At 36.9% G+C, this 23050-nt stretch overlaps 1 protein-coding gene across 2 annotated transcripts in view; it reads left to right on the forward strand.

Moving 5' to 3' along the window:
* LOC144965509 (BTB/POZ domain-containing protein KCTD3-like) overlaps positions 1–6846 on the forward strand; it is a 103835-nt gene extending 96989 nt beyond the window's left edge. For both annotated transcript variants that reach the window (XM_078900912.1, XM_078900913.1), the window contains one exon: positions 1404–6846. In XM_078900912.1, coding sequence (XP_078757038.1) covers positions 1404–1499 — 96 coding nt within the window. In that variant the 3' untranslated portion in view covers positions 1500–6846. The remainder of the gene's footprint in view (positions 1–1403) is intronic.
* The last annotated feature ends 16204 nt before the right edge of the window (positions 6847–23050 follow it).

The raw sequence follows: 23050 nt of genomic DNA on the forward strand, positions 1-23050 counted from the left end.
AAATAATTTTATAGACGTCTAGAATAATAATAAACAACTTAATCAACCAGGCCGGTTTCACCAGAATCGTTTAAATATTCTTTGGTCAAACCGGCCACCCCCCTAATGGGGCTAAAATGAAGCCTGAACACTGCCAGACGATCTAACCACAATCAAACGATCCTAAAATAACATGCAGTGCAGTGGTTGAGCCGGAACTCTTAATAAAGACGTATAAATACCTTAAATAGCAACTTCCTTCCATACTTTGTAACCTATAACAAAGAACGGGATACTTACGTTTTGTGAGAAATATCTCGATGTAAACAAGTTTTTTTGCCTTCTCCTGGATTGCACACACTGGAACAGTGAGAAAAACGTCCCACGAGACGTCTGCTTGGTTAATAGAAATATGCACCGGGAAACAAAATGGGACAAAAGGAAATTAGACATCGAGTCTGGTAGCGGCCGGTTTGACCTGCGGCCGGATTGACCTGAATCTACTCTAGAATTCACAACAGGTAGCTATGCCTCTGGTTTTCAAATATTAAATTGTAACAATTGTTTATGTCACATGTACAAAGTGTACATTTTGAACCCAGGATGGCAATAATAGTGAGTAGAGCACATGGAATCTTGTGAAATGTAAACCCCTGGTCAAGCCTGTGGGCGAGTTAAGCGATCGTTATCACAACAGAATTCACTGTGTTTAACATTGTATTGTAAAACATCAATATGTTCACCCATCCCAGACCGTTCATTTTTTATATACCATAAAGAAGAAAAATTCTAAAGTATGATACTGTAACCGATGCAAAAAAATATATCAGCTTAATGTCACTAACAATTCGAGTGTTCGAGCCAATTATCATTAAAATGCGTCAGAAGGTTGTGAAGATATCCATGTCAAAGCATGCGCACGGGTTGTGGAATGGACTTTAATCATTGTCATCATCACCACCATTCTTCTCTAGTTTCTGAGACCTTAGGCTCTTTTATAATTTCCTTATTGCTCATCACTATCAAAAACATCTTGAAATAAAGTCAAAACTTGTTCAGCAGAGAGTTGCTTTGGTCATGAACTTTTCATGTTGACAAATGAAATTAATGAGATTTAAATTCAGGACAAAACATGAATTGAATGATCATCTTGGTGCAAATTGACTTCTGAAAATAGAAGTAATCTTTCTAATTTGGTTTGTAGAAATTTGGCTTCATTGACATCATTATTTATTTCATGTAGGGCAACTCTTCATTAGAATGGCAGTGTCCTTGGACAAACAGTGTAGCCAGTCACTTTGAAAGAGTTAGGTTACAGTACAGATTTCACTCCCATTTACAGCATTTTTGGTTTTCTCTACATTTTCTATCTTATATTATAACAGGAAACGTGTAACACTATTTCAATTTTTTTTTTATTTTAGAGCACAGACCAAAACAACGGAGAAGCGTCAAGACCAACCAGTGGGGTCAAAGGGATGGGAGCTTGCTCTAGTCAGGGAGACAAAGTATGGTTGTGAATTTCTTAGTCTTGCATAAATGTAAAACAATAATGATTGAACTGCTATTATTTATATAAGAAATATTATATATGATAATTATTTTGTAATTGCAGTGGAACTTTAATTACCGCTGCAGGCGATTGCTTAAGGGGAGATCACTGAGTAGGAAAACTGGACGCTTTTAAGGACAAGTGGGCTATCCCAGATTTTTCGGTTTTTTAAATAATTACATAGGGGTCAAAAGTGGGCATTGCCCAACCCCCTGAAAAGGTTTCGATCATTAATTTCGTTTATTTGCTTCGTTATCGGTATAAACTGCCTTGTGTTTTAACCGAAAACACAATGTGTACATAAGTGTAAGCGAGCTAACCCTTCAAACATGGCTTCAACACGAGACGTGCCGAATTCACGACAAAACTCCCCACCAAACAACAATGCCATCATATCGGGTAATGTCAGTAAAATGTGTTAAGACGCGTAAAAAATAAAATTTAAGGCATTAAACATGCGTTTTATTTAAGAAAATTGATTAAATTGACTGCATGTATGAGAGGGACAGCCCATGATTTCGCAAAAGACATGTCCATGTGTAAGATGGGATAGCCCATTTAACTAGGGATGGCCCTATGTGAAAGATGGGTGGGATAGCCCTTATTATATAATGTAAATTCTTTGTTCAGTGATGTTGTTTAAATATGAACAACTCGGCCAACCCATTTGTTTTAATAAAATAAGAGAAATCTGTGATGTATTTGTTGTTTTCTTTTATGACTTTCATCGTCAAGTACAATTATCATTCCACACTGATAGTTTTGAAAAAATCTATTGAATAGTATTTGAGAAATTTGACATTTTATGGGATCGAAATCTTCAATGTTTATTTTCTCAAAACAGTAAAATCTGGGATGGCCTACTTGTCCTTAAAAGCATCCAATTATGCATAAAACATGCATTTTAAAATTATTCTGTGACTAAATTTTCAAATTATGAGTCAGTTTTTCATCAGTTCACTTAAAGATCCATCTTTCTTCTTTTAAACTGCTTCAAAATGAAGAAATTTCATCGAGAAATAAATTATTACGGTCTGAAATAAAAAGGCACCTAAAATTTAGTATTTTACCAAAAGTACATTGAATAAAATATTAATTGCATTAAAGGGTCACCGTATAGATTTGATTTTTTTATGTTATGTGACAATTAACATGTTCTATTTTATCATAGTGAAAACAGAATTACCAGTTAAGCAACTGTTATTGAGTTATGATCATTTGAAGTAAAATTGACTAAAATCCTTGACATTGAAAGAATGTTATGGTACTGACAAAGTTAATAATTTGGATTATGTCTTTATATTGTTATGTGTAATCCGTATCAGTCTTTTAAACCGTATCAGTCTTTTAAAATCATACATATCCTAAAGCCAATATGTATCACAGGTTCTCTATCGTTTAAAGGAAACCAACAATTGCTTGCTAATCTTCAGATAGGACAGTGGTATATATATCTCAAGTAATATCTGATCAAACAATAACAGCTATCAAATCCTGCTTTTGGACAAAAGAATAAAAAAAACACCCAACTTTACTGCATCCGCGATAAATATTGGTACTTATATTTGTAAGCTTAGTGCTCTGTCTTAATCCAAGTTAATCAAGCTGATGTCATCATAGGATAGTTTGATGGCAAAAGAGGCTGCAACGTCTTGATGGTGGAAATCATATAATGAAGTGCTCCACATAGTCCTGATTAAATCAATCGGCTTATATTATGAGTGGCTATGTGCAAGGTTGAAAGAAAAGTATTCACTAATTTGAAATTAATTCAAAGAGAAAGCTATTAAAGGAATAATAATCTAAATTTTTTTGTAAAGTTTTTTCTAAGCCTCCTGAAATTTATAATTGAGTGATTTGAACTCTGTTCTTTTGTTTGTATTACTAAAATAAAAGTTTAGAAAAATAAAGGTGAATCATTGTTATGTGACACTGAGGTGATAGGTTTACACAGAATCATGATGAGGGGGCAATGATATGTGATGATGTCAAAGTGTCAGCCAAATAAGTAGGTGTGAAAACTTTGTACCCCAAATAAATTGCGAATAGTTCTTGACATTGGCTCTATAGAGAAATGTTTCCATACAACGTGGACAGGACGTCTCTGGGGAGTCTTTCAGAAGTCTATTAGGGATCTATAAGGACTGAAAAGTGTGTAGACAAGTTAACTCAGGGTCTTAACAACTTGTCGAAGTGATGACGGAGAGTTTTATGAGCTCAGCCAGTAGAACAGGGTTGAAAATTTTACACCCAAGAGAAATCTGTTCCAGTCCTATGTGTATTTCTAAAATATGATAATATCATATATTGTGCTCAGTGGCCTCTACCCAGTGATGGATGAGATGTGGTACATAAGAGCTTATTATTATTCTAATTATCATGATTATTATAATTATTAATACTTTCACAATTGTTAACCTTATTATTATCATATTATTATATATATATATATATATATATATATCAATATTTATTATAGCAGCCGAGACCATCTGTCTTCAAAGTGCTAACACGAAAGGCATCAATTTGTCCATCGTTAATCACAATCTAATAAAAAGCACAAAATTAAGGAAACATATCACACATAACTTCTCACATCACTTGAATTATAACACGTTGTAACATAATCAGTAACAATTCTGGACAATAATACATCAATATGAATTTCACCTTCCTCAGTCTGATAATAGATAATAACTTTAGCTGTCATAAGAGTTGTTGATTACATAGGCAAAAGAAATTTATGTGTGTGTGGATTTTTTTAATAGTAGTCACAAGCTACATGTTCGCCCTTCAAAGCTTGGAGATGGAATGAATAAGGTTACTAACTTGGTTTTGTGATTTTAGTCAGCGCTTGTCTCCAAAACAAGACTTAACCAATCAGTTTTGAGTGGAAGAGGAATAAAGGAAGGAAGGTAGAGAGAAGGAAAGGGAGATTGAGAGATAGAATACTTGGGCAGGGGAGAAAGGTAAGACCATTGGTGATACGTTCATTGACTATAGGACAAAAAGTGAATATTGTTCACTGCAGACAACAAAGAGTGGGTCAAGTTCATGACAAATATTAACAATAGCTCTTGTTAATTTTTAAACAGACCTTTCAATGCATGAATTAACATTCATATTGGGGAAATGATATTTTTTTTCCCTGTCAACCATTTCTCTGCTATGTACTGTAATTTTTTTAAAATTTTGAATATCATGTTTTGAAAGCAATTAACTGGATTCCTCTTGATGGGATTCTGTGTTTGTGTCTTGACTTTTAGGGGGTCTCAAACAGAGCACATTGATAGCTTGCTCTTGGAATCTACATCCGTTCCCACTCTGAAGGAGTCCCATTTGTCTTACATTTTCTCAGGTGCTTTGATTGTATATTTAGATATTGTTTGTATCCCACCGTCTTCCTTTTTACTTGCGCTGAAATGACCTCAGTGATGATAATGGCACTTTGTCAAAAGGATGAAAATGTAGCAGTCCATCGGTCAAACTCAAACCAAATCATAACATAGAATTTCATAGTTTCGTATATTATATTACTACTTCTAGTGAACATCTATTCTTAATAGTAGAGATATAACTTACTTTATGTAAATATTTAATGAATTGTCCTTTCACGATTTTTTAAATACCTTCTATTCAAGAGATTTAAAATTAACTTTTGGCTTATTTTATCTTTGTTACTGTAGCACAGTGGTTATGGATCTTACAAATGAGACTCAAGAATCATTGATAATTTAAAATTGTAAAACATTGTAAAATCAAAGGTAAAAAGAATAAACTAAATTGAGCACCCCTTATAATTGTAACAAAAATAATAAACCACCCTCTTGATGGCGTAGAAAGAATTCATGGAAAAGCCATAGAAAGGAAAGCATTCTCAATTACCAACAGTAAAAAAACATATTTTATACCATGAATTTAATTTTTTACCATGTGGGAGAAGGTTTTGTCAGATTAGATGTAGAACTAACAAGTATAAATCAACGTTCGTTCCATCAGCAATAAAAAGGTTGAATATTTCATATGGTACAGCAAAACCAAGGACTGATGTGTTGACTGATTGACTGATTAATTTATTTAATGTTAGATTAATTGACCAATTGATAATGATGATTGGTGTCGAATTCCCACAATTGTAACAAATTGAAAACAATGAATATGTTTATGTTGTGTATATCGCACGTGTGAAAGAAAGAGAGGAGGCGGAGGAGAGAGAGAGGGAGAGAGAGTGTGTGTGAGAGAGAGAGAGAGAGAGAGAGAGAGAGAGAGAGAGAGAGAGAGACAGAGAATAAGTAGGAGTGAAATATCTGTTAAATGTTATAGTTATCACATAACGTTATATTAAGTGTAACTAAATGACAAATTGCCATATTTATGGACATTAAAGATCTATTATTATGATTGTTATTATTATTATTATTATTATTATTATTATTATTATTATTATTATTATTATTATTATTATTATTATTATTATCATTATTATTATTATTATTAGATTAATGTCATCTCTCTATTAGGTACCAGATAACGTGTATAAAGTTAACATTGATAGAAGAATATATGAGAGAGGTATATGGAAAGGTAAAAATTCAGAAAGTAAGAGAGAAAGAGAGAGAGAGAGAGAGAGAGAGAGAGAGAGAGAGAGAGAGAGAGAGAGAGAGAGAGAGAGAGAGAGAGAGAGAGAGAGAGAGAGAGAGAGAGAGAGGCAAAAATTTCTAATCAGGTGGAAGTTATGATAATGATCTTTTTAAACTGACCTACAACTGTACTAGCACTCTTGACCTTCTTACAAATAAAATATAGACCCATTTACCCCCTCCCCCACCCCCTTCTTTTCGACCATCAATTGCCTTGCCTCACTTTTGGCATCTGGCACCAATTTGTCTAGACTGACACCATAAAAATGGCAGGGTCACCAAAATCCATACAACTGAGCACAGGTGTCAAAATATGACACAAGACATATTGGTAATTTTTTCACGGATCCACCACTTGACCTGAGCTTTTATCAGCGGAAAATTTCTAAGTAAGTCCCAAAATCTGCGTGACCTAAAAGTAAAAGTGTCGCAAACATTGTAAAACCCTTAACAATAAAAACAAGACTATTTTAAACACTTTTAAATGTCATATTTCTTCTCCTTGATACTCGAGGCCATTTCCTCACCTGAAAACAAAGACCTCTGGTTTCCATTGTTTTCTGTTTTAAATCTTTACATTATGATTAATGCCCGTATCAATTGAATAGTAAAATATGACTGAAATATGATGATGATGTACAATAAAATTTATATATATTGAAAATCAACCTTAAATGGTCTTATTTTTTTATTCTTCATGAATTTACACTTATACGTTACGAATTAGAATCAAAGAATTTATCTATTCTTCCCCTAATTTCTAAAGGGTGTTTCTTTTTTACGAAACCCGCCGAAACCCGATAAAGTTATGGGAAGTAGGCATCAGTAGTGTACACCATTGGGGAGTGAACGAGGGACTGAGTTTTGGCGGGTTTTATAAAAAAGCAATTACTTTTTTACGAAACTTGGCGAAACCCAACGAAGCCTGACATTATCCGACAAATTAATGGAAAGTAGACAACTGTGGGGAGTGAACATGAGATTCAAGGAAGTGTACACCAGTGGGGAGTGAACCTGAGACTATGGTTATCAGCGGGTTTTGTAAAAAAAGCAATATTTCCTTTTTTTCCGAAACCTGACAATATCCGACAAAGTTATGGGAAGTAGGCAACAGTGGGGAGTGAACCTGAGACTCGGGGAAGTGTACACCAGTCGGGAGTGAATCTGAGACTATGGTTTTCGGCGGGTTTCTTTTATTTTGGGAATTCTCAATGAAAATATGTTGTCCTTAAGTAAGTCCTTCTGAGCCACTTGGGCTCATTGTAAAACAAATGAAGTCGTTTATTTTGGAGCCTTGTAGCCAATGGTGCCGGAGTTTATCCCCGTTTCAATAGCGGGAAGCGGACAGTTAACGTATTTGTTTGAAAACCTTTGGACACGACGCTAGTCTATCGCAGATTACTATCCCAGCTTGACTGGTAGCCTTTTACACCTGAATGGAGTGAGCGGTTGGAGTAAATTTTCTAATCCTTGTGAAAACTACAGTAACAATATGCTTATTATTTTGTTATCATGTTTTCATGGAGGTTCATTTTCATGTTCTTTGTTTGTCATTAACACAAAAAAGTCCATGTATGTAAGTTTTGTAAGAACAAAAAACAACGCAAACATTTACAACATCAATATCTTTTCATTAAATTAAAATTTATAAGATCATGTTTTTCTCAGTCATGAGTTTTTATCCCTGAGTATTCATTGTGTAATGTTTCATATGATACTTAAAATGTTCCGAAGTTCGTGCATTTAGTCTTGTGACCTCTAATTGTGTCAAGATATTACACCAGTGCGTATTAAATGTCATTTGATGCAACTGTTATTCCACTAAAGGGTAGTTTTCATGTTATTAAACCACATAAGCTGTACATCTACCTGTTTGCCTTAGCCGAATTTAGTAAAAACAAACCATATCCAGTATGTTGAAGAATGATTTTTTCCTCATGCAAGTCTTTCTATTTTTACTCATCTTTAAGACTATAACTTTTACTGACAGTAATAATAGTTTGTTTTTCATGCTTGTAAGTGGTTTAATGTTACATTAGTCATATCTGCCATTTACAAAACGGCAATGAACGATAATGTATGTTGTACGTTCATCAAGAAAATACCGAATTATACCAATATTTCTTGATTAAAGCAAGATTGGCAAGATGTTATGTGATTGTGCATGTATATCAATACCTAAAAATTACAAATTTATTTTACTATTGCTTAGTCGAGTGAAATGTTTATTATATGAAGAAAAAATAAAGATAAGTCACATATACATTCCAACTAAATACACTCGAATATTTGTTTATTCTAATAATTAATGCTTGGTCATTATATCAAAGATTTGACAACTGAAGGATATATTTTTTCTTGTTAATTGTTTACTGATTCTAGCTTAATACTTTCTCAAAGATATACCTCATTTGTCATTAATCTACTGTTGTTATTGTATGATTGCTATATATTACAGTGTACATGTATTTAAAGGTACGAAATATAAGATAATATCTAAAGAGAGTATTTCTATAAAAACTAAACAAAATACACGAGATATAACAAGCGTGTTGGCAGGACACAATTAAAAGGGCATTAGGATATATTCATACAATAATATGTAAGTAAGCCATATGTTTTTATGTACAAAACATTTAGCTATATTTTATACAGTGTGATTAGTAACATGTCAAATGTTATTAAAATCTAATGATGAAAGAGGCAGCTGCATTATTCATTAATAATGGATTTATAAATTGTAAAATGGTGTTTCTTTTAGATTGTATTGGTTTTAAGGCGCTTGTGAGACTTTAGGCCATCCGTCGTTAAAGAAAAAGTAAGACGAAGAGGACTTGTTCAAATAGAGAACAGAAGATTCCATGAAACCCAGAGTTAAAACCACCCTTCGACAGAACTTTTTTACACAGAGAGTTATTGAACGTTGGAACGCATTGCCAGCAAATGTCGTTGAAGCGCCGAGCGTCAATGCTTTCAAGAATAGATTAGATGCTGTGATGGAAAGTTATATGCATAGTGTAGAAGTGCCTCCCACACAAAATAGCTATGATCAAAAGATCAGTTGAGAAAGTGTAGTATAGGCTAGCCCCTGATCACAAGATCAGGTAGGGAAATGCATTAGATCAGTTGTGAACAAGACATTTAGGGACTGGAAAGACTCGGCGACAGGCCAGTGGCCTAATCAAGCGACGTCGATACCTTCTATTCTATTCTATTCTATGACCAATGAGCCTATTTTGAAGTAACATTAAAGTCACATCCAGTCACACGCAAAGGATTCTGGTATGAAGGATACACTAAAATGTTTACAAAGTATAGATTCAAAATTAAATACAATAATAGTACGATACTAGTAACAGAGAGATGATTTACAAGGGGAAAGATATCACTTGAAAAAAAGGAACCATACATTCTGCTGCCCCTCTCAGCTAAGGATATCTGCCAGGACCAGAAAAAAAAACAAAAAACGAACAATCCAATCCAGAAGAACGAAGAGAGCAACGTGGAAAAGGAAAACAGATAGAGGGGGAATGAATGCTCTTACATGCTGACAAAGTAAAATATACAATATTCAAAGCATTTTATATATAGAGAGCAGTATCTACTAAACATACTCAAAGCGCTTTACAATGAGCCCAATGGGCAACAAGTAGGATGAGATAAGCCGGTTAGGCAATGATACCATTTTTTTCGGACAGAGACTACGTTGTTAAGAGACGGGTACTCATTTTACACCTGAACATGGTGAGAGAACATGAGCAAGGAGCCTTTTCTAAGGGTTCAACTATGCGCCGTTCAGAGCAGGAATCGAACCATAAGCCTTCCAATCTGAAGGCGAGTGCCATGCCAAAAGCACCCCTGGCCACCTATTCGTAACTAATACTTATAGTAGCACACAACAGTAATGAGAGATGATTAAGAGGGGAAGAAATAGCTCTCATAAAAAGGCACAATACATTTGACAGTCTCCCTCCCAACTAAGGATTTCTGACAGGACCATAAAAAAAAAAAACACCGAGAAATCTCAATCCAGAATAAATAAAAAAATTAATAATAAAATTCCCTTTATTCATCCCATTTGGGAAATTTGTCTCTATGGCCTATTCCAAGGGAAGATTGGAATAACCCAGGCGTCAGCCTCAGTGCAGCGCCGCAAATTGAGCTAGGGCGCGATGACTTGGTCAAGGCTACACAGCGCAGGTGGCGGATGATCAAACTTGGTACCCTTCGGGTACGAAGCAAAGACCGTACCGCTGAGCCATGCTTTTTAAAAAAAGATGTCTGTATAATATTATTAATAATGCAAGTACTCATTATATTCATTTCTTAATGTAACTTAGCGGCGCAGTGTGGTTTCGCAATTATTCTTTTGAAATGCTTCTGCATTATGAGGGATAAGGGCCTGTACACAAAATTATGTGACCACACCAGGAATTGTAACATAGGTTATCTTTTTTCATTTCATGTTATATCAGAATAGTAATCTAATATCATTAAAACAAATAAATTATTTTCAAAATATACACGAGAATAGGTCATTACAATTAAAGAAACCAAATTCAACAAACATTATGTATATTACAAAACAGTGAGAATATAAGGATTAAGTCATCTGATTTCATTACAACCTATCACCAAACGCTGCTTACAATATTCTTGTAAAAAATCAAATTAGACAGGACGAGACAGACTTTCTCGAAAAAAATTAACAGCCTTTGAAATGGTTAAATATCCAAATCCACCATCAAATTTACCAAGAACTAAATTTGATTATACCCAGTTCTCCAGCCAAGTCGAAATCTTTTGCCTACCCATTTAATTGATCTCATTCCAGATCAAGTCCACAAAGCGAAATGAAAGTTTGTCTTTATGGTTTTTATGGCGCTTGCATGGCTTAAACAGTGTGTCATTTCAGCGCCTCTGGCAAGGACAAAAATACTGTATAGAAAAGGACAGTAAGATTTGGATAACAGTGCCTACAATATAGCAGAGAAAATGATATATCTTTACTATACAGCTAAGGATGACGACCAAGACCAGGGGGAAAATGAACAAAGACAGACAGCCACATGGAAAAGGAAAACAGATATAAATTCAATGATAAAAGACATAGCAAGAAACCTCATTCTCACCATGAGATGTCAGAAGACCCATGATGCAAGAGGGTAGATGAAATTACAAATATTTGTATGCTTGTTTGTTTTTAAGGATTTTACGGCGCTAGCAACACATTTAGGTCATATCAGTGCCAGTAAAAAGGAAGAGAATTGAATAGTGAAAAGATTCTAGATGTACAATAAAAAAGGACTTGAAAAAAGAAAGACAAATGGGAGTGGTTCAAATAGGGAACAGATGTAGAATTAGTTTGAGATCACCTAATGTCTCATCCATACACCAGCACAAGATCCCACTAAGAGGAATACATTCAAATGCTTACATTATACCTTCAAAATAACAAACATAATTGTACATAACAGTGAGATGATTTACAAGGGAAAAAAACCATCTCCCAAAACAATAACTATGCATTTGACTGTTTCCCTCGCAGCCAAGCACTACGGCCAGGGCCAGTGCAAAACCAAGTATTCTCATTCCAAGACAAAGACAGAAAGCAAATTGAAAAAAAGGATATAAGGGAATAGAAGACACAGTAAGTGCCACCCTGCCCACTATGGGAGGCCAGGAACCCCACCCAGTACAAATGTTTATGGGATAGTCAACAAATTCTATTTGCAACTGAAAGCACGCAAGAAGAAGTATGGCAAAGGAGAATACTACAAATAATAGATGAATATTCCAAGAGCACACTATAGGTATAAGTGTAGTTGGAGATTAGCTAAAAGTCATCACGACACAAGCAAAGGATCCACTGGGAGGAACACACTCAAAGGCTTACATTATTTATTCTACATAGAAAAAAACATAATCTCTCAAAAACCATAAGAAGTATTTGTACAGATATAGAAGGCCAAAGTCAGCAGGAGAAACCCCCCACCCTATAAATTCCAGAATGAAATACTGAATGCATAAATCTTTAAATTTGAATCTTAAAAAAACCGTTGAGATCACAAATTCAATAAAATCATCACTTTTTGCATAATGCGTGAACTATGTACATCAATTATAGAATGTTGGTCAAATCGCAAATATGGATAATATAATATAATTATCAGACCAATACGTTGAATAATGAATGCATCAGTATAATAATATTAACAATGCAAGTATTCATTAAATTAATTTCTCGATTTGTTTACTTATTTGAATGGTGACCTCTAAATAAATGGATCATAGAGGTCAGCCACCTTTACATACGCCCAATATCTCCCAAAAAGGGAACAATATATGATGATAAGCAGATGATACGCAACTTTATGCTACTGATAAAACTAAAAATCTCGAAAATATTGTGAAACGTGTGGAAGAATGTGTGACGGATGTGAAAGAGTGGATGGATGCAAACAAGTTGAAAATGAATGAGTCAAAAACAGAAGTGATGATTGTGGGAAATAGAGGGCAGTTGAAGGTGAATGATGGTCTTGAGGTGTCGATTGGGGGTGAAAAGATCAAAGTTTCAAAGACTGTGAAAAATTTGGGTGTCTATTTTGATTCAGAAATGAGAATGTCAGCTCACATTTCTGCTCTCTGTAAATCTTTATACTTTCAATTGAAGAAAATCAGTTCGATCCGTCAGTATATTGCAATTGGAACATGTAAAACATTGGTTGTTTCCCTCATTTTTTCGAAACTAGATTATTGTAACTCGCTGCTTGTCAACTTGCCCCAGGCTTCTATTAAACAATTACAACTGCTGCAAAACAGTGCAGCAAGATTAGTTTTTGGCAAAAAAAAATTTGATCATGCAACCCCTTTGTTGGCATCTCTCCATTGGTTGCCCATTGAAAAGCGCACATATTACAAAGCAGCGTGTCTTGTTTATAAGTGTTTGGCTGGTATAGGACCGGCATATCTCACAGATCACGTGGTCATGTGTAAATTTGAAAATTACACTTTAAGATCATGTAATGACCAAACGAAAATTTCGGAAAAAAGATCAAGAACAAAATTTGGTGATAGATCGTTTGCTTGTTTCGGCCCCAAGATTTGGAATGAACTGCCACGTGGTCTGAGGGAGTGCAAGTCTTTGCCTACTTTTAAAAAGAATCTCAAGACACATTTTTACTGTATTTGTTTTTCTTGACTCTATATGAATCCTTGATTTGGCTATGAATTATTATTGTTGTTATTATTTTTTTTCACTTAAAATTGATATTTATATTGTAAAGTGCCCAGAGCTTGTGTTTACACGAGAATGAGCGCTATATAAATGTGTATTATTATTATTATTATTATTATTATATTTTACTTTTTCTCAAGACAGGATCCCAAACAGGGCTATACAAAACCAAACATTCAGGACAAGGACAGAATACAATATGAAATAAGGGGAAAAGGATAAAGGGGGGGGGGGGGGAAGACCCTGAAGCACGTAATATGTTTTTGTTTTTAAGGGTTTTACGCCTCTTGCAACACATTAAGGTCATGTCAGCGCCAGTAGAAGAAAATGGGATAGTAAAAAGTTCTAGAATTACAATTAAAGCACCCAAGAAAAAGTAAGACAAAGAGGAATTTATGTTTGTTGTTAAGGGATTTACGGCGCTTGCAACACATTTAGGTTATATCAGCGCCAATAAAAAGGAAGAAAATGGGATAGTAAAAAGTTTTAGAATTACGAATAAAGCACCCAAGAAAAAAGTAAGACATATGGGAACTGGGAACAAATAGGGATCAGATGTAGATTCCAAGAGCACACTATCAAAGTACTTAGTTTGAGACCAACTATAAGTCTCATCCGGACACAAGCACAAAATCCAACAAAGAGGAAAACACTCAAATGCTTACATTATACATTCAAAATAACAAATATAATAATACATAACAGAGAGATGATTTACAAGGGAAAAAATATCATCTCCCAAAACAATAACTATGCATTTGACTGTTTCCCTCCCAGCTAGGACTCCGGCCAGGGCCAGGACAAAACCAAGTAATCCCATTCCAAGAAAAAGACAGAAAGCATGTTGGAAAACAGATATAAGGGGATAGAAGACACAGTATGTACCCCCCCCCCCCCTGCCCACTATGGGAGGTCAGGAACCCCACCCAGAAAGAGGAATTTAGTTCAAACAGGATGTAGATTCCAAGAGCATACTATCAGTGTACTTAGTTTGAGATTACCTAAATGTCTCAACCTGACACAAGCACAGGTCCCCACTAAGAGGAATACACTCAAATGGTTAATATGTAATAATATGTAAATACAACATAACACAGTGCATGACAGAGAGATGATTTACAAGGGAAAAAAAATAATCTCCCAAAATATACATCTGTTTCCCTCCCAGCTAGGGTATCGGACCAGATCCATCTATCTATCTATCTATCTATTTATCGGTGTATTCCACTTTACTATCGCATCGCCACCCGTTTTTCCTTCGCGAAGATTCGACCTTCGCTCATCCAACAACCCCCCCCCCACCCCCCACCTCCGCCGTGACCCTTTCACCTCGCCCCCTCCACCGCCCCTACTGTTTCACTATAACTTTCTACTACTACTACTACTACTACTACTACTACTACTACTACTACTACTACTACTACTACTACGACTACTACGACTACTACGACTACTACTACTACTACTACTACTACTACTACTACTACTACTACTACTACTACTACTGCTGCTGCTACTACTACTACTACTACTGCTGCTACTACTACTACTACTACTACTACTACTACTACTACTACTACTACTACTACTACTACTACTACCAATATGTCTTTTATCTTCCATTATAGTCTGGAACGTTCTGTTCCCTGACGCTGACCTTTGCTTATCAATTAGATCACCCCCCTGGGGCACCCTATCCTCTACCCACGCCACGCTAACATTTCATTCATACTGCAACCACCATTGAGTACAGACGATACAAGTTATTTTTCATTATATTTTATTTGTTTTCCACGTTTATTTGTGTATTGTTGTGCTGACGAAGGGTTTGTACCCGAAACGTCCATTGTCTGTTTTGTTCCCATACGAAGCCTTTCCATTTTCACTCTTTCGTTAGTATTTTACGATCACCGGCTTCAGGCAGCCCTTACCGTTTTCTGCTGATGTAATCAATATCTCCATCTGAGTTCATTTCCATCCATGATCCTCTGGCGATGCAAGTCTGGATAAGCTGTGGCTGATTTATTTTTCACAAGGACTTGATAATTAGCACGTTAGATGTGCATGTGGAGGGTGGATCTGCATGGTGGGAGAAGGCTGAAATTGATTCCATCATTGCCTAACAACACAGAACCAGCACATGTTTGGAACTGTTGACATGCCATGTCAAAGCGGAGTTTGTTAACATCTGTGTATGATGGGTTTCCATACATTTGACAGACAAACCGTTCTAAACCAGACAATGTATCTGCCTCCGGTGTTGCATTTTCATCAGGACTCTCAAAAATTAATTGGTTTTTAAAGGGAATTTATTTTTTAAATGGACTGTAATAATGGTCTCTTTTTTTGAGGTTCTGCTTTTTATTTCCCTTGAAATGCACTTGTGTCACACCCTATGGAAGTATGTAGGTCCAATATTGCTTTGAAGATACTTTTCAACCTTAAACCGGATTCATGACAAATTATGATGACGATCCTGCTGTGGACTCCTAAACCCGTGTGCAGGAAAATGGGTGTGGGAATACCCGTGTCAGGAGAATAGACTATTTCCTGACAAGTTGGTGCAGCATGGAAACAATGAAGGATGATGCGCGTGTCTATTTTGTCTTGTGAGTAACACAATGATGGAGCAATGCTGCAATCTTTTGTCGTTCCATCACAGTTTGTCAACGATATGCATTGATCTGAACAAACAAAGAAAACTTCCCTGTTGATAAGCTTCTCTACATATTGGTTGTCTTGCCAAGATATCAAAAGTAAATTTATGAAATTCGACCTGTTTTCCTGACTTGACAAGAAAGATTTCCAGTCATTTGGAGTTCTTGTGCAGCAATAAAGGTTTGGCATGGCTTGTGCCTCTTCCGGAACGCTCAAGTCGTTTATGGAATTGCGGTTATTTAAGCTTAAAAGAAAAAAAAACTTGAGCTTTTATGTAGCGCAATATCCACTAAACGTGCTCAAAGCGTTTTACATGGGGCCCCTGACCGAAAGCAACACGTAACATGTAGAACCAGACACGACGCCTGTTAGGCGATATTACAATTTTTTTCCGACAGAAACAACGCTATCAACAGCACGTACACATGTTACACCTGAGTACGGTGAAAGAATGTGAGTAAAGAGCCTTTTCCAAGGACTCACCTATGCGCCGAGCGCGAGGCTCGATCCCAGGACCTTCCGATCCGAAAGCGAGTGTCATACCACAAGGCCACATAGCCGGTTATATGTATCGGCACAGTTCGAATATTTGATGGAATGTTGAAAATTGTATTTGCCAACTGATCAAAAGTTTCTGGAATAGCGGCCAAAGAGTGTAGAAGAGCATTGTCATTAACGATAGTGTTTTGTTGCAAAAGCTGAAGGGTCCTCTAATTTGTGCATCAGAATCCTTTTGTCTGTCTGCACAACGAAACCATCGGGTGTTGTTAAGGCCCATCGTATTGGATTTAGCGGATAGGTTAAAACTTTTTGTATGTCAAGATCATATTTGTCGTGTGTTTTTTTTACTCTTGAAAGATTTAACCCTACTTTCTTGATTGGATGGTAAAAATGGTAGTTCTTTCTCTTTCAGTCTCTTTTGAACAAGTTCTGATGTATTTCTTTTCCTTTCTGGTCCACTGGTAACAGATCACTGGCAACATACTCTAAAATCTTCATCCCTGATACACTGAAGATTATTTTTCATTAATGTCGAAAGGACTGATGGATTTTTCAATGATACTGAACACTTTTTGAAGAGCATTTTCGCTTTCTTGAATCCTTGATGGTCTTTTTTCTTTATTAGTAGAACTATCTTTGCAGGACATATCCGCTAGTTCAAGTGTTGCACTGAGTTAAAGAGCCCGAGCATATTGTGTAATACACCAATGATGGTATGATGGCAAGTTTCTGCTGAACCCGATAATACCTCCCTTTGACTTGGCGTAATTGTTGATAGTCTGTTCAATGTTTAAATCAACAAGAGTTCTTAAAGCAGGAATGTCTGATCTGGAAACAATAAAGCCCTTTTGCTCATCAACTCTTCTGCACTTGGAGGAGATTGGGCGAGGTTGATTAGGGCAATGAGGTATGCCGATGAACAGCGAGCATAATTTTGATGGTCCTTGGCAAAGAGCAATGGGCAGTGAGAAATGAGATTGTTTGTCTTAGACTCTCTAAAAAATCTCAACAGGAACCATACTTTGTCCTATAATGGATCTAAAACTGGGCAGTTTTTCCAAGGTATCCATGGCGCACTTTCTCTATGAAAAGTAAATATAGCTTTTCTCTATCAAATGTGAATATAGCATTCACAAATCTACAACATGTTCTTTAAATGAAGAGCATTCAAGACTGTTTGCTCCTATGATGAACATGCTTTCTTTCAGGTCATGCTGGACATTTTTATTGCAATTATTTAGACGATGTCCTGCTGAAACTGTCAACAACAAAAAAAGGGTGTCTTTCGAGGGCCTCCACGACGACAGCATGAACTCTGATGGCTCTGTTATAGTGCTTGCCGTTCATTACTTTGTTCAGTTACACAAATTCCAGAATATCATCATCATCATCATCATCATCATCATCATCATCATCATCATCATTGTTATGGTGTATTATTATTATTGATAGCCAAAGAAGATGACACCCAACAAACAGGAGCCCTGGTCAGTTGGGTCGTTCAGCAGAATTAAAGACTTCCTTACATCATCGAATGGTTGCTTGTTCTATGGTGATCGTGTGGTGGTTCCGAAGAAGCTTCAAGACCGTATTCTTCAAGTACTACATCTGGGCCATTTTGAAATGCAACGAATGAAACAGCTAGGCAGAACAGCTGTATACTGGCCTGGAATCGACACAGCGATTGTCAACACCACTAGAGGATGCGTGTTGTGTGCTGAGAACCAAAACATGCCTCCAAAACAGCCGATACACCCATGGGTTATGCCCGACAAACCATGGGAACGTGTCCATATCGACCACGCCGTAAATTTCAAAGGACACAACTGGCTCGTGATGGTGGATGCATACTCCAAATATCCGTGTGTCCAACAGATGACATCCATCACCACGAAGGCGACAATTCAAAAGCTGGACGAGGATTTTGCGCATTTTGGCTACCCATGTAACATCGTCACTGATAATGCGCAGTGCTTCTCGTCAGCTGAGTTTGCCAGTTTCTGTGAGAGCCGGGGTATTCAACACCTACAGGGAGCCCCGTATCATCCATAGTGCAGCTGAGAGACTGGTACAGTCATTTAAAAAGTCGCTAAGGAAGTCCAGCCTCAGTACCAGTGAGGTCTTACACGAGTTCTTGATCCGGTACCGGAGAACTCCCCTGTGCAGCGGCTATAGCCCAAGCGAACTTCTCATTGGTCGACAGATGCGGGCGAAGATAGATGTGCTCCTGCCTCACAGCCGTGAAAATATTCGCCCGTCTAGGAAAGCTAAGTTCACCATGAATAGCCAGTGCTATGCCCTGTCTTTTCAGAGGGGCATAGGGACAAGTGGGGTGCGGTTGTAGCATCAGTCATTGGAAACCGAATGTTCGATGTGAAAATTGTGCCGGATGGTTCTAATTTGAGAAGACACGTCGACCAACTGCGCACTCGCCACTGTAGTTAACATAGTGATTATATTATAATTGTGACAACGAGACTCACGATCTTGTAACAGATTATTCCAGTACATGGACTGTCAAATGGACTTTCGGACATTTGAAATAGTATTGTTCGTACGGACTTTTAAATGTTAATCGCAACGGCAATCTTCTGGATGTGTAACATAGAATTTCAAATTAATTTTGAAATAGTGTTTAAAAGGACTGTTACAATATGTATGTCTATGTAAATGTTTTGATAGTTAAGCCTTCAGTATCCTTCAGGGTAGAAGGGAGGTGTTATGGTGTATTATTATTATTATTGAGTTATTGCCCTTAGCAATTGTATTACCAATTTTATATTTCCATTAATAATACACTTAATTACATTTAATTACTTCTAAATAATGTCATAATTGAATATATTTTAAGAATATATTATATTCGTATCATAAGTTAACTACACTTGTGCATTGATGTATTTGGAATGATTTCTCCATCTTGACTCATTATAATCCTATAATGTAAGTCTGGAGATCCCTATCTGAGGGTCCTTCTACTTCTATTCTATGTTACGGGCCTCATTTGTCTGTTGTCTTAGGACAAAGCGGTATTCTTGAACCCCCCCCCCCCCCCCCCCCCCTCAATACAAACAAACAGTAACATCTGGGGCCCAGAAAATTTGAATTCACTCTTGCCATATAGAATCTTGTGATATCCTCCCACTAGAAGAATTGAAGTTCTCTATGTTGCCTGAATAGCGGACTCACATGTTGTGCTAGGATGGTATGGTACCTGTGTGCTGTTATGGAGTCCTCAGTGACGACAATCTATGTGCAATGGTTAGTTTTATACCGGCCAATACCATTACGGATCTGCAATATAAACATGCTCAAAGCGCTTCCCATACCAACAGCAACACTTAACATGTAGGACGAGACATGACACCTGTTAGGCAATATTACATATTTTCTGAGACAACGCTGTTAACATGTATGTACCCATTTTACACCTGAGTTTGGTGAGAGAATGTGAATAAAGAGTCTTTTCCAAGGACTCAACTATGTGCCACTCAGAGCGGGTCTCAAATCCTGGACCTTCCGGTCCAAAGGTGAGAGTCATACCAGAAGACCACATAGTCGCAATATTTAGCAATGTGACGACTAAGCGCTATATTCTTTGCAGTCTACCAGGAAAGCAATATATTCATTGAAAGCATCATGCAAGATCTGCTGGAGGGTTACCACACCTCGATATCCATCGGCGGCCGCCGGTTGTCTAATTTAAGATTTGCGGACGATATTGACCTACTGGTAAGCACAGAACCAGAACTACAAGGCTTAACAAAACGTCTAGCTGAATGTTCATCGCAATACGGAATGAAAATAATTACAGAAAAGTCACAAATATTCGTGAACAGCAACACAGAAAGCAACACAAAAATCACAGTGGGAAATGAAAAACTAAAAGAGGTCACGACATTCAAATATCTAGGTGTGACACTAAGCAAAGATGGGACTAGCACACTTGAAATTCGAAAGATTTGGAAAAGTAGCATGAGTCTTAATGTAAAGGTCAAACTGTATAAATCACTGGTGTTATCAACCTTGTTGTACGGATGCGAAGCCTGGACACTTACAATGGATGCACAACGGCGCATAAGGGCGTTTGAAAGCAAGTGCTATAGAAGAATGCTACGCGTGTCATATACGGAGCATCGCACAAACGAAGACGTCCTGAAAGAAATAGAAGCTCGGGCAGGCCCACAAAACCCTCTTCTAGTGACTGTGAAGCGCAGAAAACTGTCCTGGTTTGGACACCATACTCGACACGATAGCCTGAGCAGGACAGTCCTACAGGGCACAGTTGAAGGCCAGCGCAGAAGAGGTCACCAAAGGAAGATGTGGCTGGAAAATATAAAAGAATGGACATAGATGTCGGTCCCGGAGCTGCTACATAGGGCTAGCAACAGGCAGGGATGGAGGAAGACTGTAATTTCTGCTTCACGCAAGTCCCCCCCGACGACCATCCGGTCATGGGATTGAGTAAGTGAGTGAGTGAGGAAAGCAAAGAAAGTTCAAACTTTCTTTCGTCAGAAAAAAGAACGCAGTCCAATAGTCTTCAAAAGTCGTGACGTCATCCCGCGCAGCAACGCATGGTAACGAACCGGCTGGCTCTAAACAATCGAGAAAAATGGCGACACTAACTTTATTTCCATCTCCGCCCTTATGAAATACTTCTCCAATGAGCATAAAAGTGTCTCGCGAGGTGAAAATCATCATCAGTCAGGTCATGTTTTGACTTTCACTTACTCAGATGGCATGATGTTCGCAAAGTTCAAGCCAGCACGAAGAATAAAGAGTATTCTGTGAAGGTAAGTCATTTCGTCTTCTGACTCACTCTCACTCTCAAAATCTCACACCCCCGTAAAACTACTGTTGGACAATAATCAGTTTACTTTGAGTTTAAGTTGATTTAGTATATCCAATGGAAAGATTTTACTGTTTGCGTTCGATTTTAGTTAGAGAGAGAGAGTCATTGAATCATTGTGTTTTTATCTTATGGACCACGGACTTTGAATCTTTGACTTTGAGGTCTTGCTTCGCTAATTTTCGTTGCTATTGACTATAGTCTACTACATACTATTTAGTATCGTATTGTAACCTTTATTATAATACTCATATGAGCATCACAATCACCAATCACGCTAGACATTTTATTATACTTCATGTGGTAGGTATAAGGGCAGCGTGGATCAGCGGTACGGTCTTTGCTTCGTACCCGAAAGGTACCGAGTTTGTTCACCCGCCGCTGCGCTGTGTGGCCTTGAGCAAGTCACCTCGCCCTAGCTCAATTTGCGGCGCTGCACCGCGGTTATTCCAGTCTTCCCTGGGAATAGACCCTAGAGACAAATTTCCTCTATGGGATGAATAAAGGGAATTTTATTTATTTATTTATTTAGACCAGTGTTAGTCACGGTAAACTAAACTTCCTATTGGGTTAAGGTGTAATGTAAATGTTGCTGCTTGAAACTCGAAGAGATCAATAACATTGTGAAATTGAATGTGAACTTCAATTTAATATACTATACGAAAACAGATAAAATGGACGTTTCGGATTTCCCCTTTATCAACAAAGCAAGATGAATGAAAGAACCACTTAATCTTTTTTTAAATTTAGCTTTTATATAGCGTAATATCCACTAAATGTGCTCAAAGTGCTTTACAAGGGGTCCCTGACCAACAGCAATATTTAACATGTAAGACGGGACATGATGCCTGTTAGGCGATATTACAATTTCTTCGGACAGAGACAACGCTGTAATGGCTAGGTACTCATTTGACACCTGAGTACGGTGAGAGATTGTGAGTAAAGAGCCTTCTCCAAGGACTCAACTATGCGCCGAGCGAGGCCCAAACCCAGGACCTTCTGATCTAAAAGCGAGTGTCATACCACAAGACCACAACAGACGTTTTATTAGTTTGTTTGTTTTTTGCCTATTGAGCTTGGTCGCAGCTCTAAATTTGAATCTTTTATTCTTTTACTTCCACAGATCTATCTTGATGATGCCTTGGGTTGATTCAGTCCAAAACTAATTTGTCATATTTTATTTAACAATATTAATGACATTGAACATACAACAATGCCATAATTTGTCATGTTTATCATGTAAAAACCATTATTTTGAATGGTGATTTGATGAGGATGAACAAAATATGTGTGTTGTGCAAAATAAATGGCAAAGCTAACAAAATGCAGTCTCCTTAATAAGAGGAGACTGGAGATTGACAAGTGCTGCAACTAATTGAAAAATAATATCAGATGTTTCTCTTAACATGGTTGGAATATATGAGAGGATGTTAACATTTTTCAGTCTTCCATTAGCCCTCTCAACATGGATTCTACATGAAGCAATTTCTTTTGTTAATAAAATCTCATTTTCAGTAAATTTATTATGTAAAAAGGGAGGGATATTTACAGTTACTCTTTGAGGTAAAATATCTTGAATCAGGAAACCTTTATCTGCTAAAATTAAATCTCCAGGGCTTAAAATTAAAAGTTTT

Source organism: Berghia stephanieae, chromosome 2 (assembly GCF_034508935.2).
Source record: "Berghia stephanieae isolate SIO BIC M18660-M18661 chromosome 2, UCSD_Bste_1.3, whole genome shotgun sequence".
NCBI classification, from domain to species: Eukaryota; Metazoa; Mollusca; class Gastropoda; order Nudibranchia; family Aeolidiidae; genus Berghia; species Berghia stephanieae.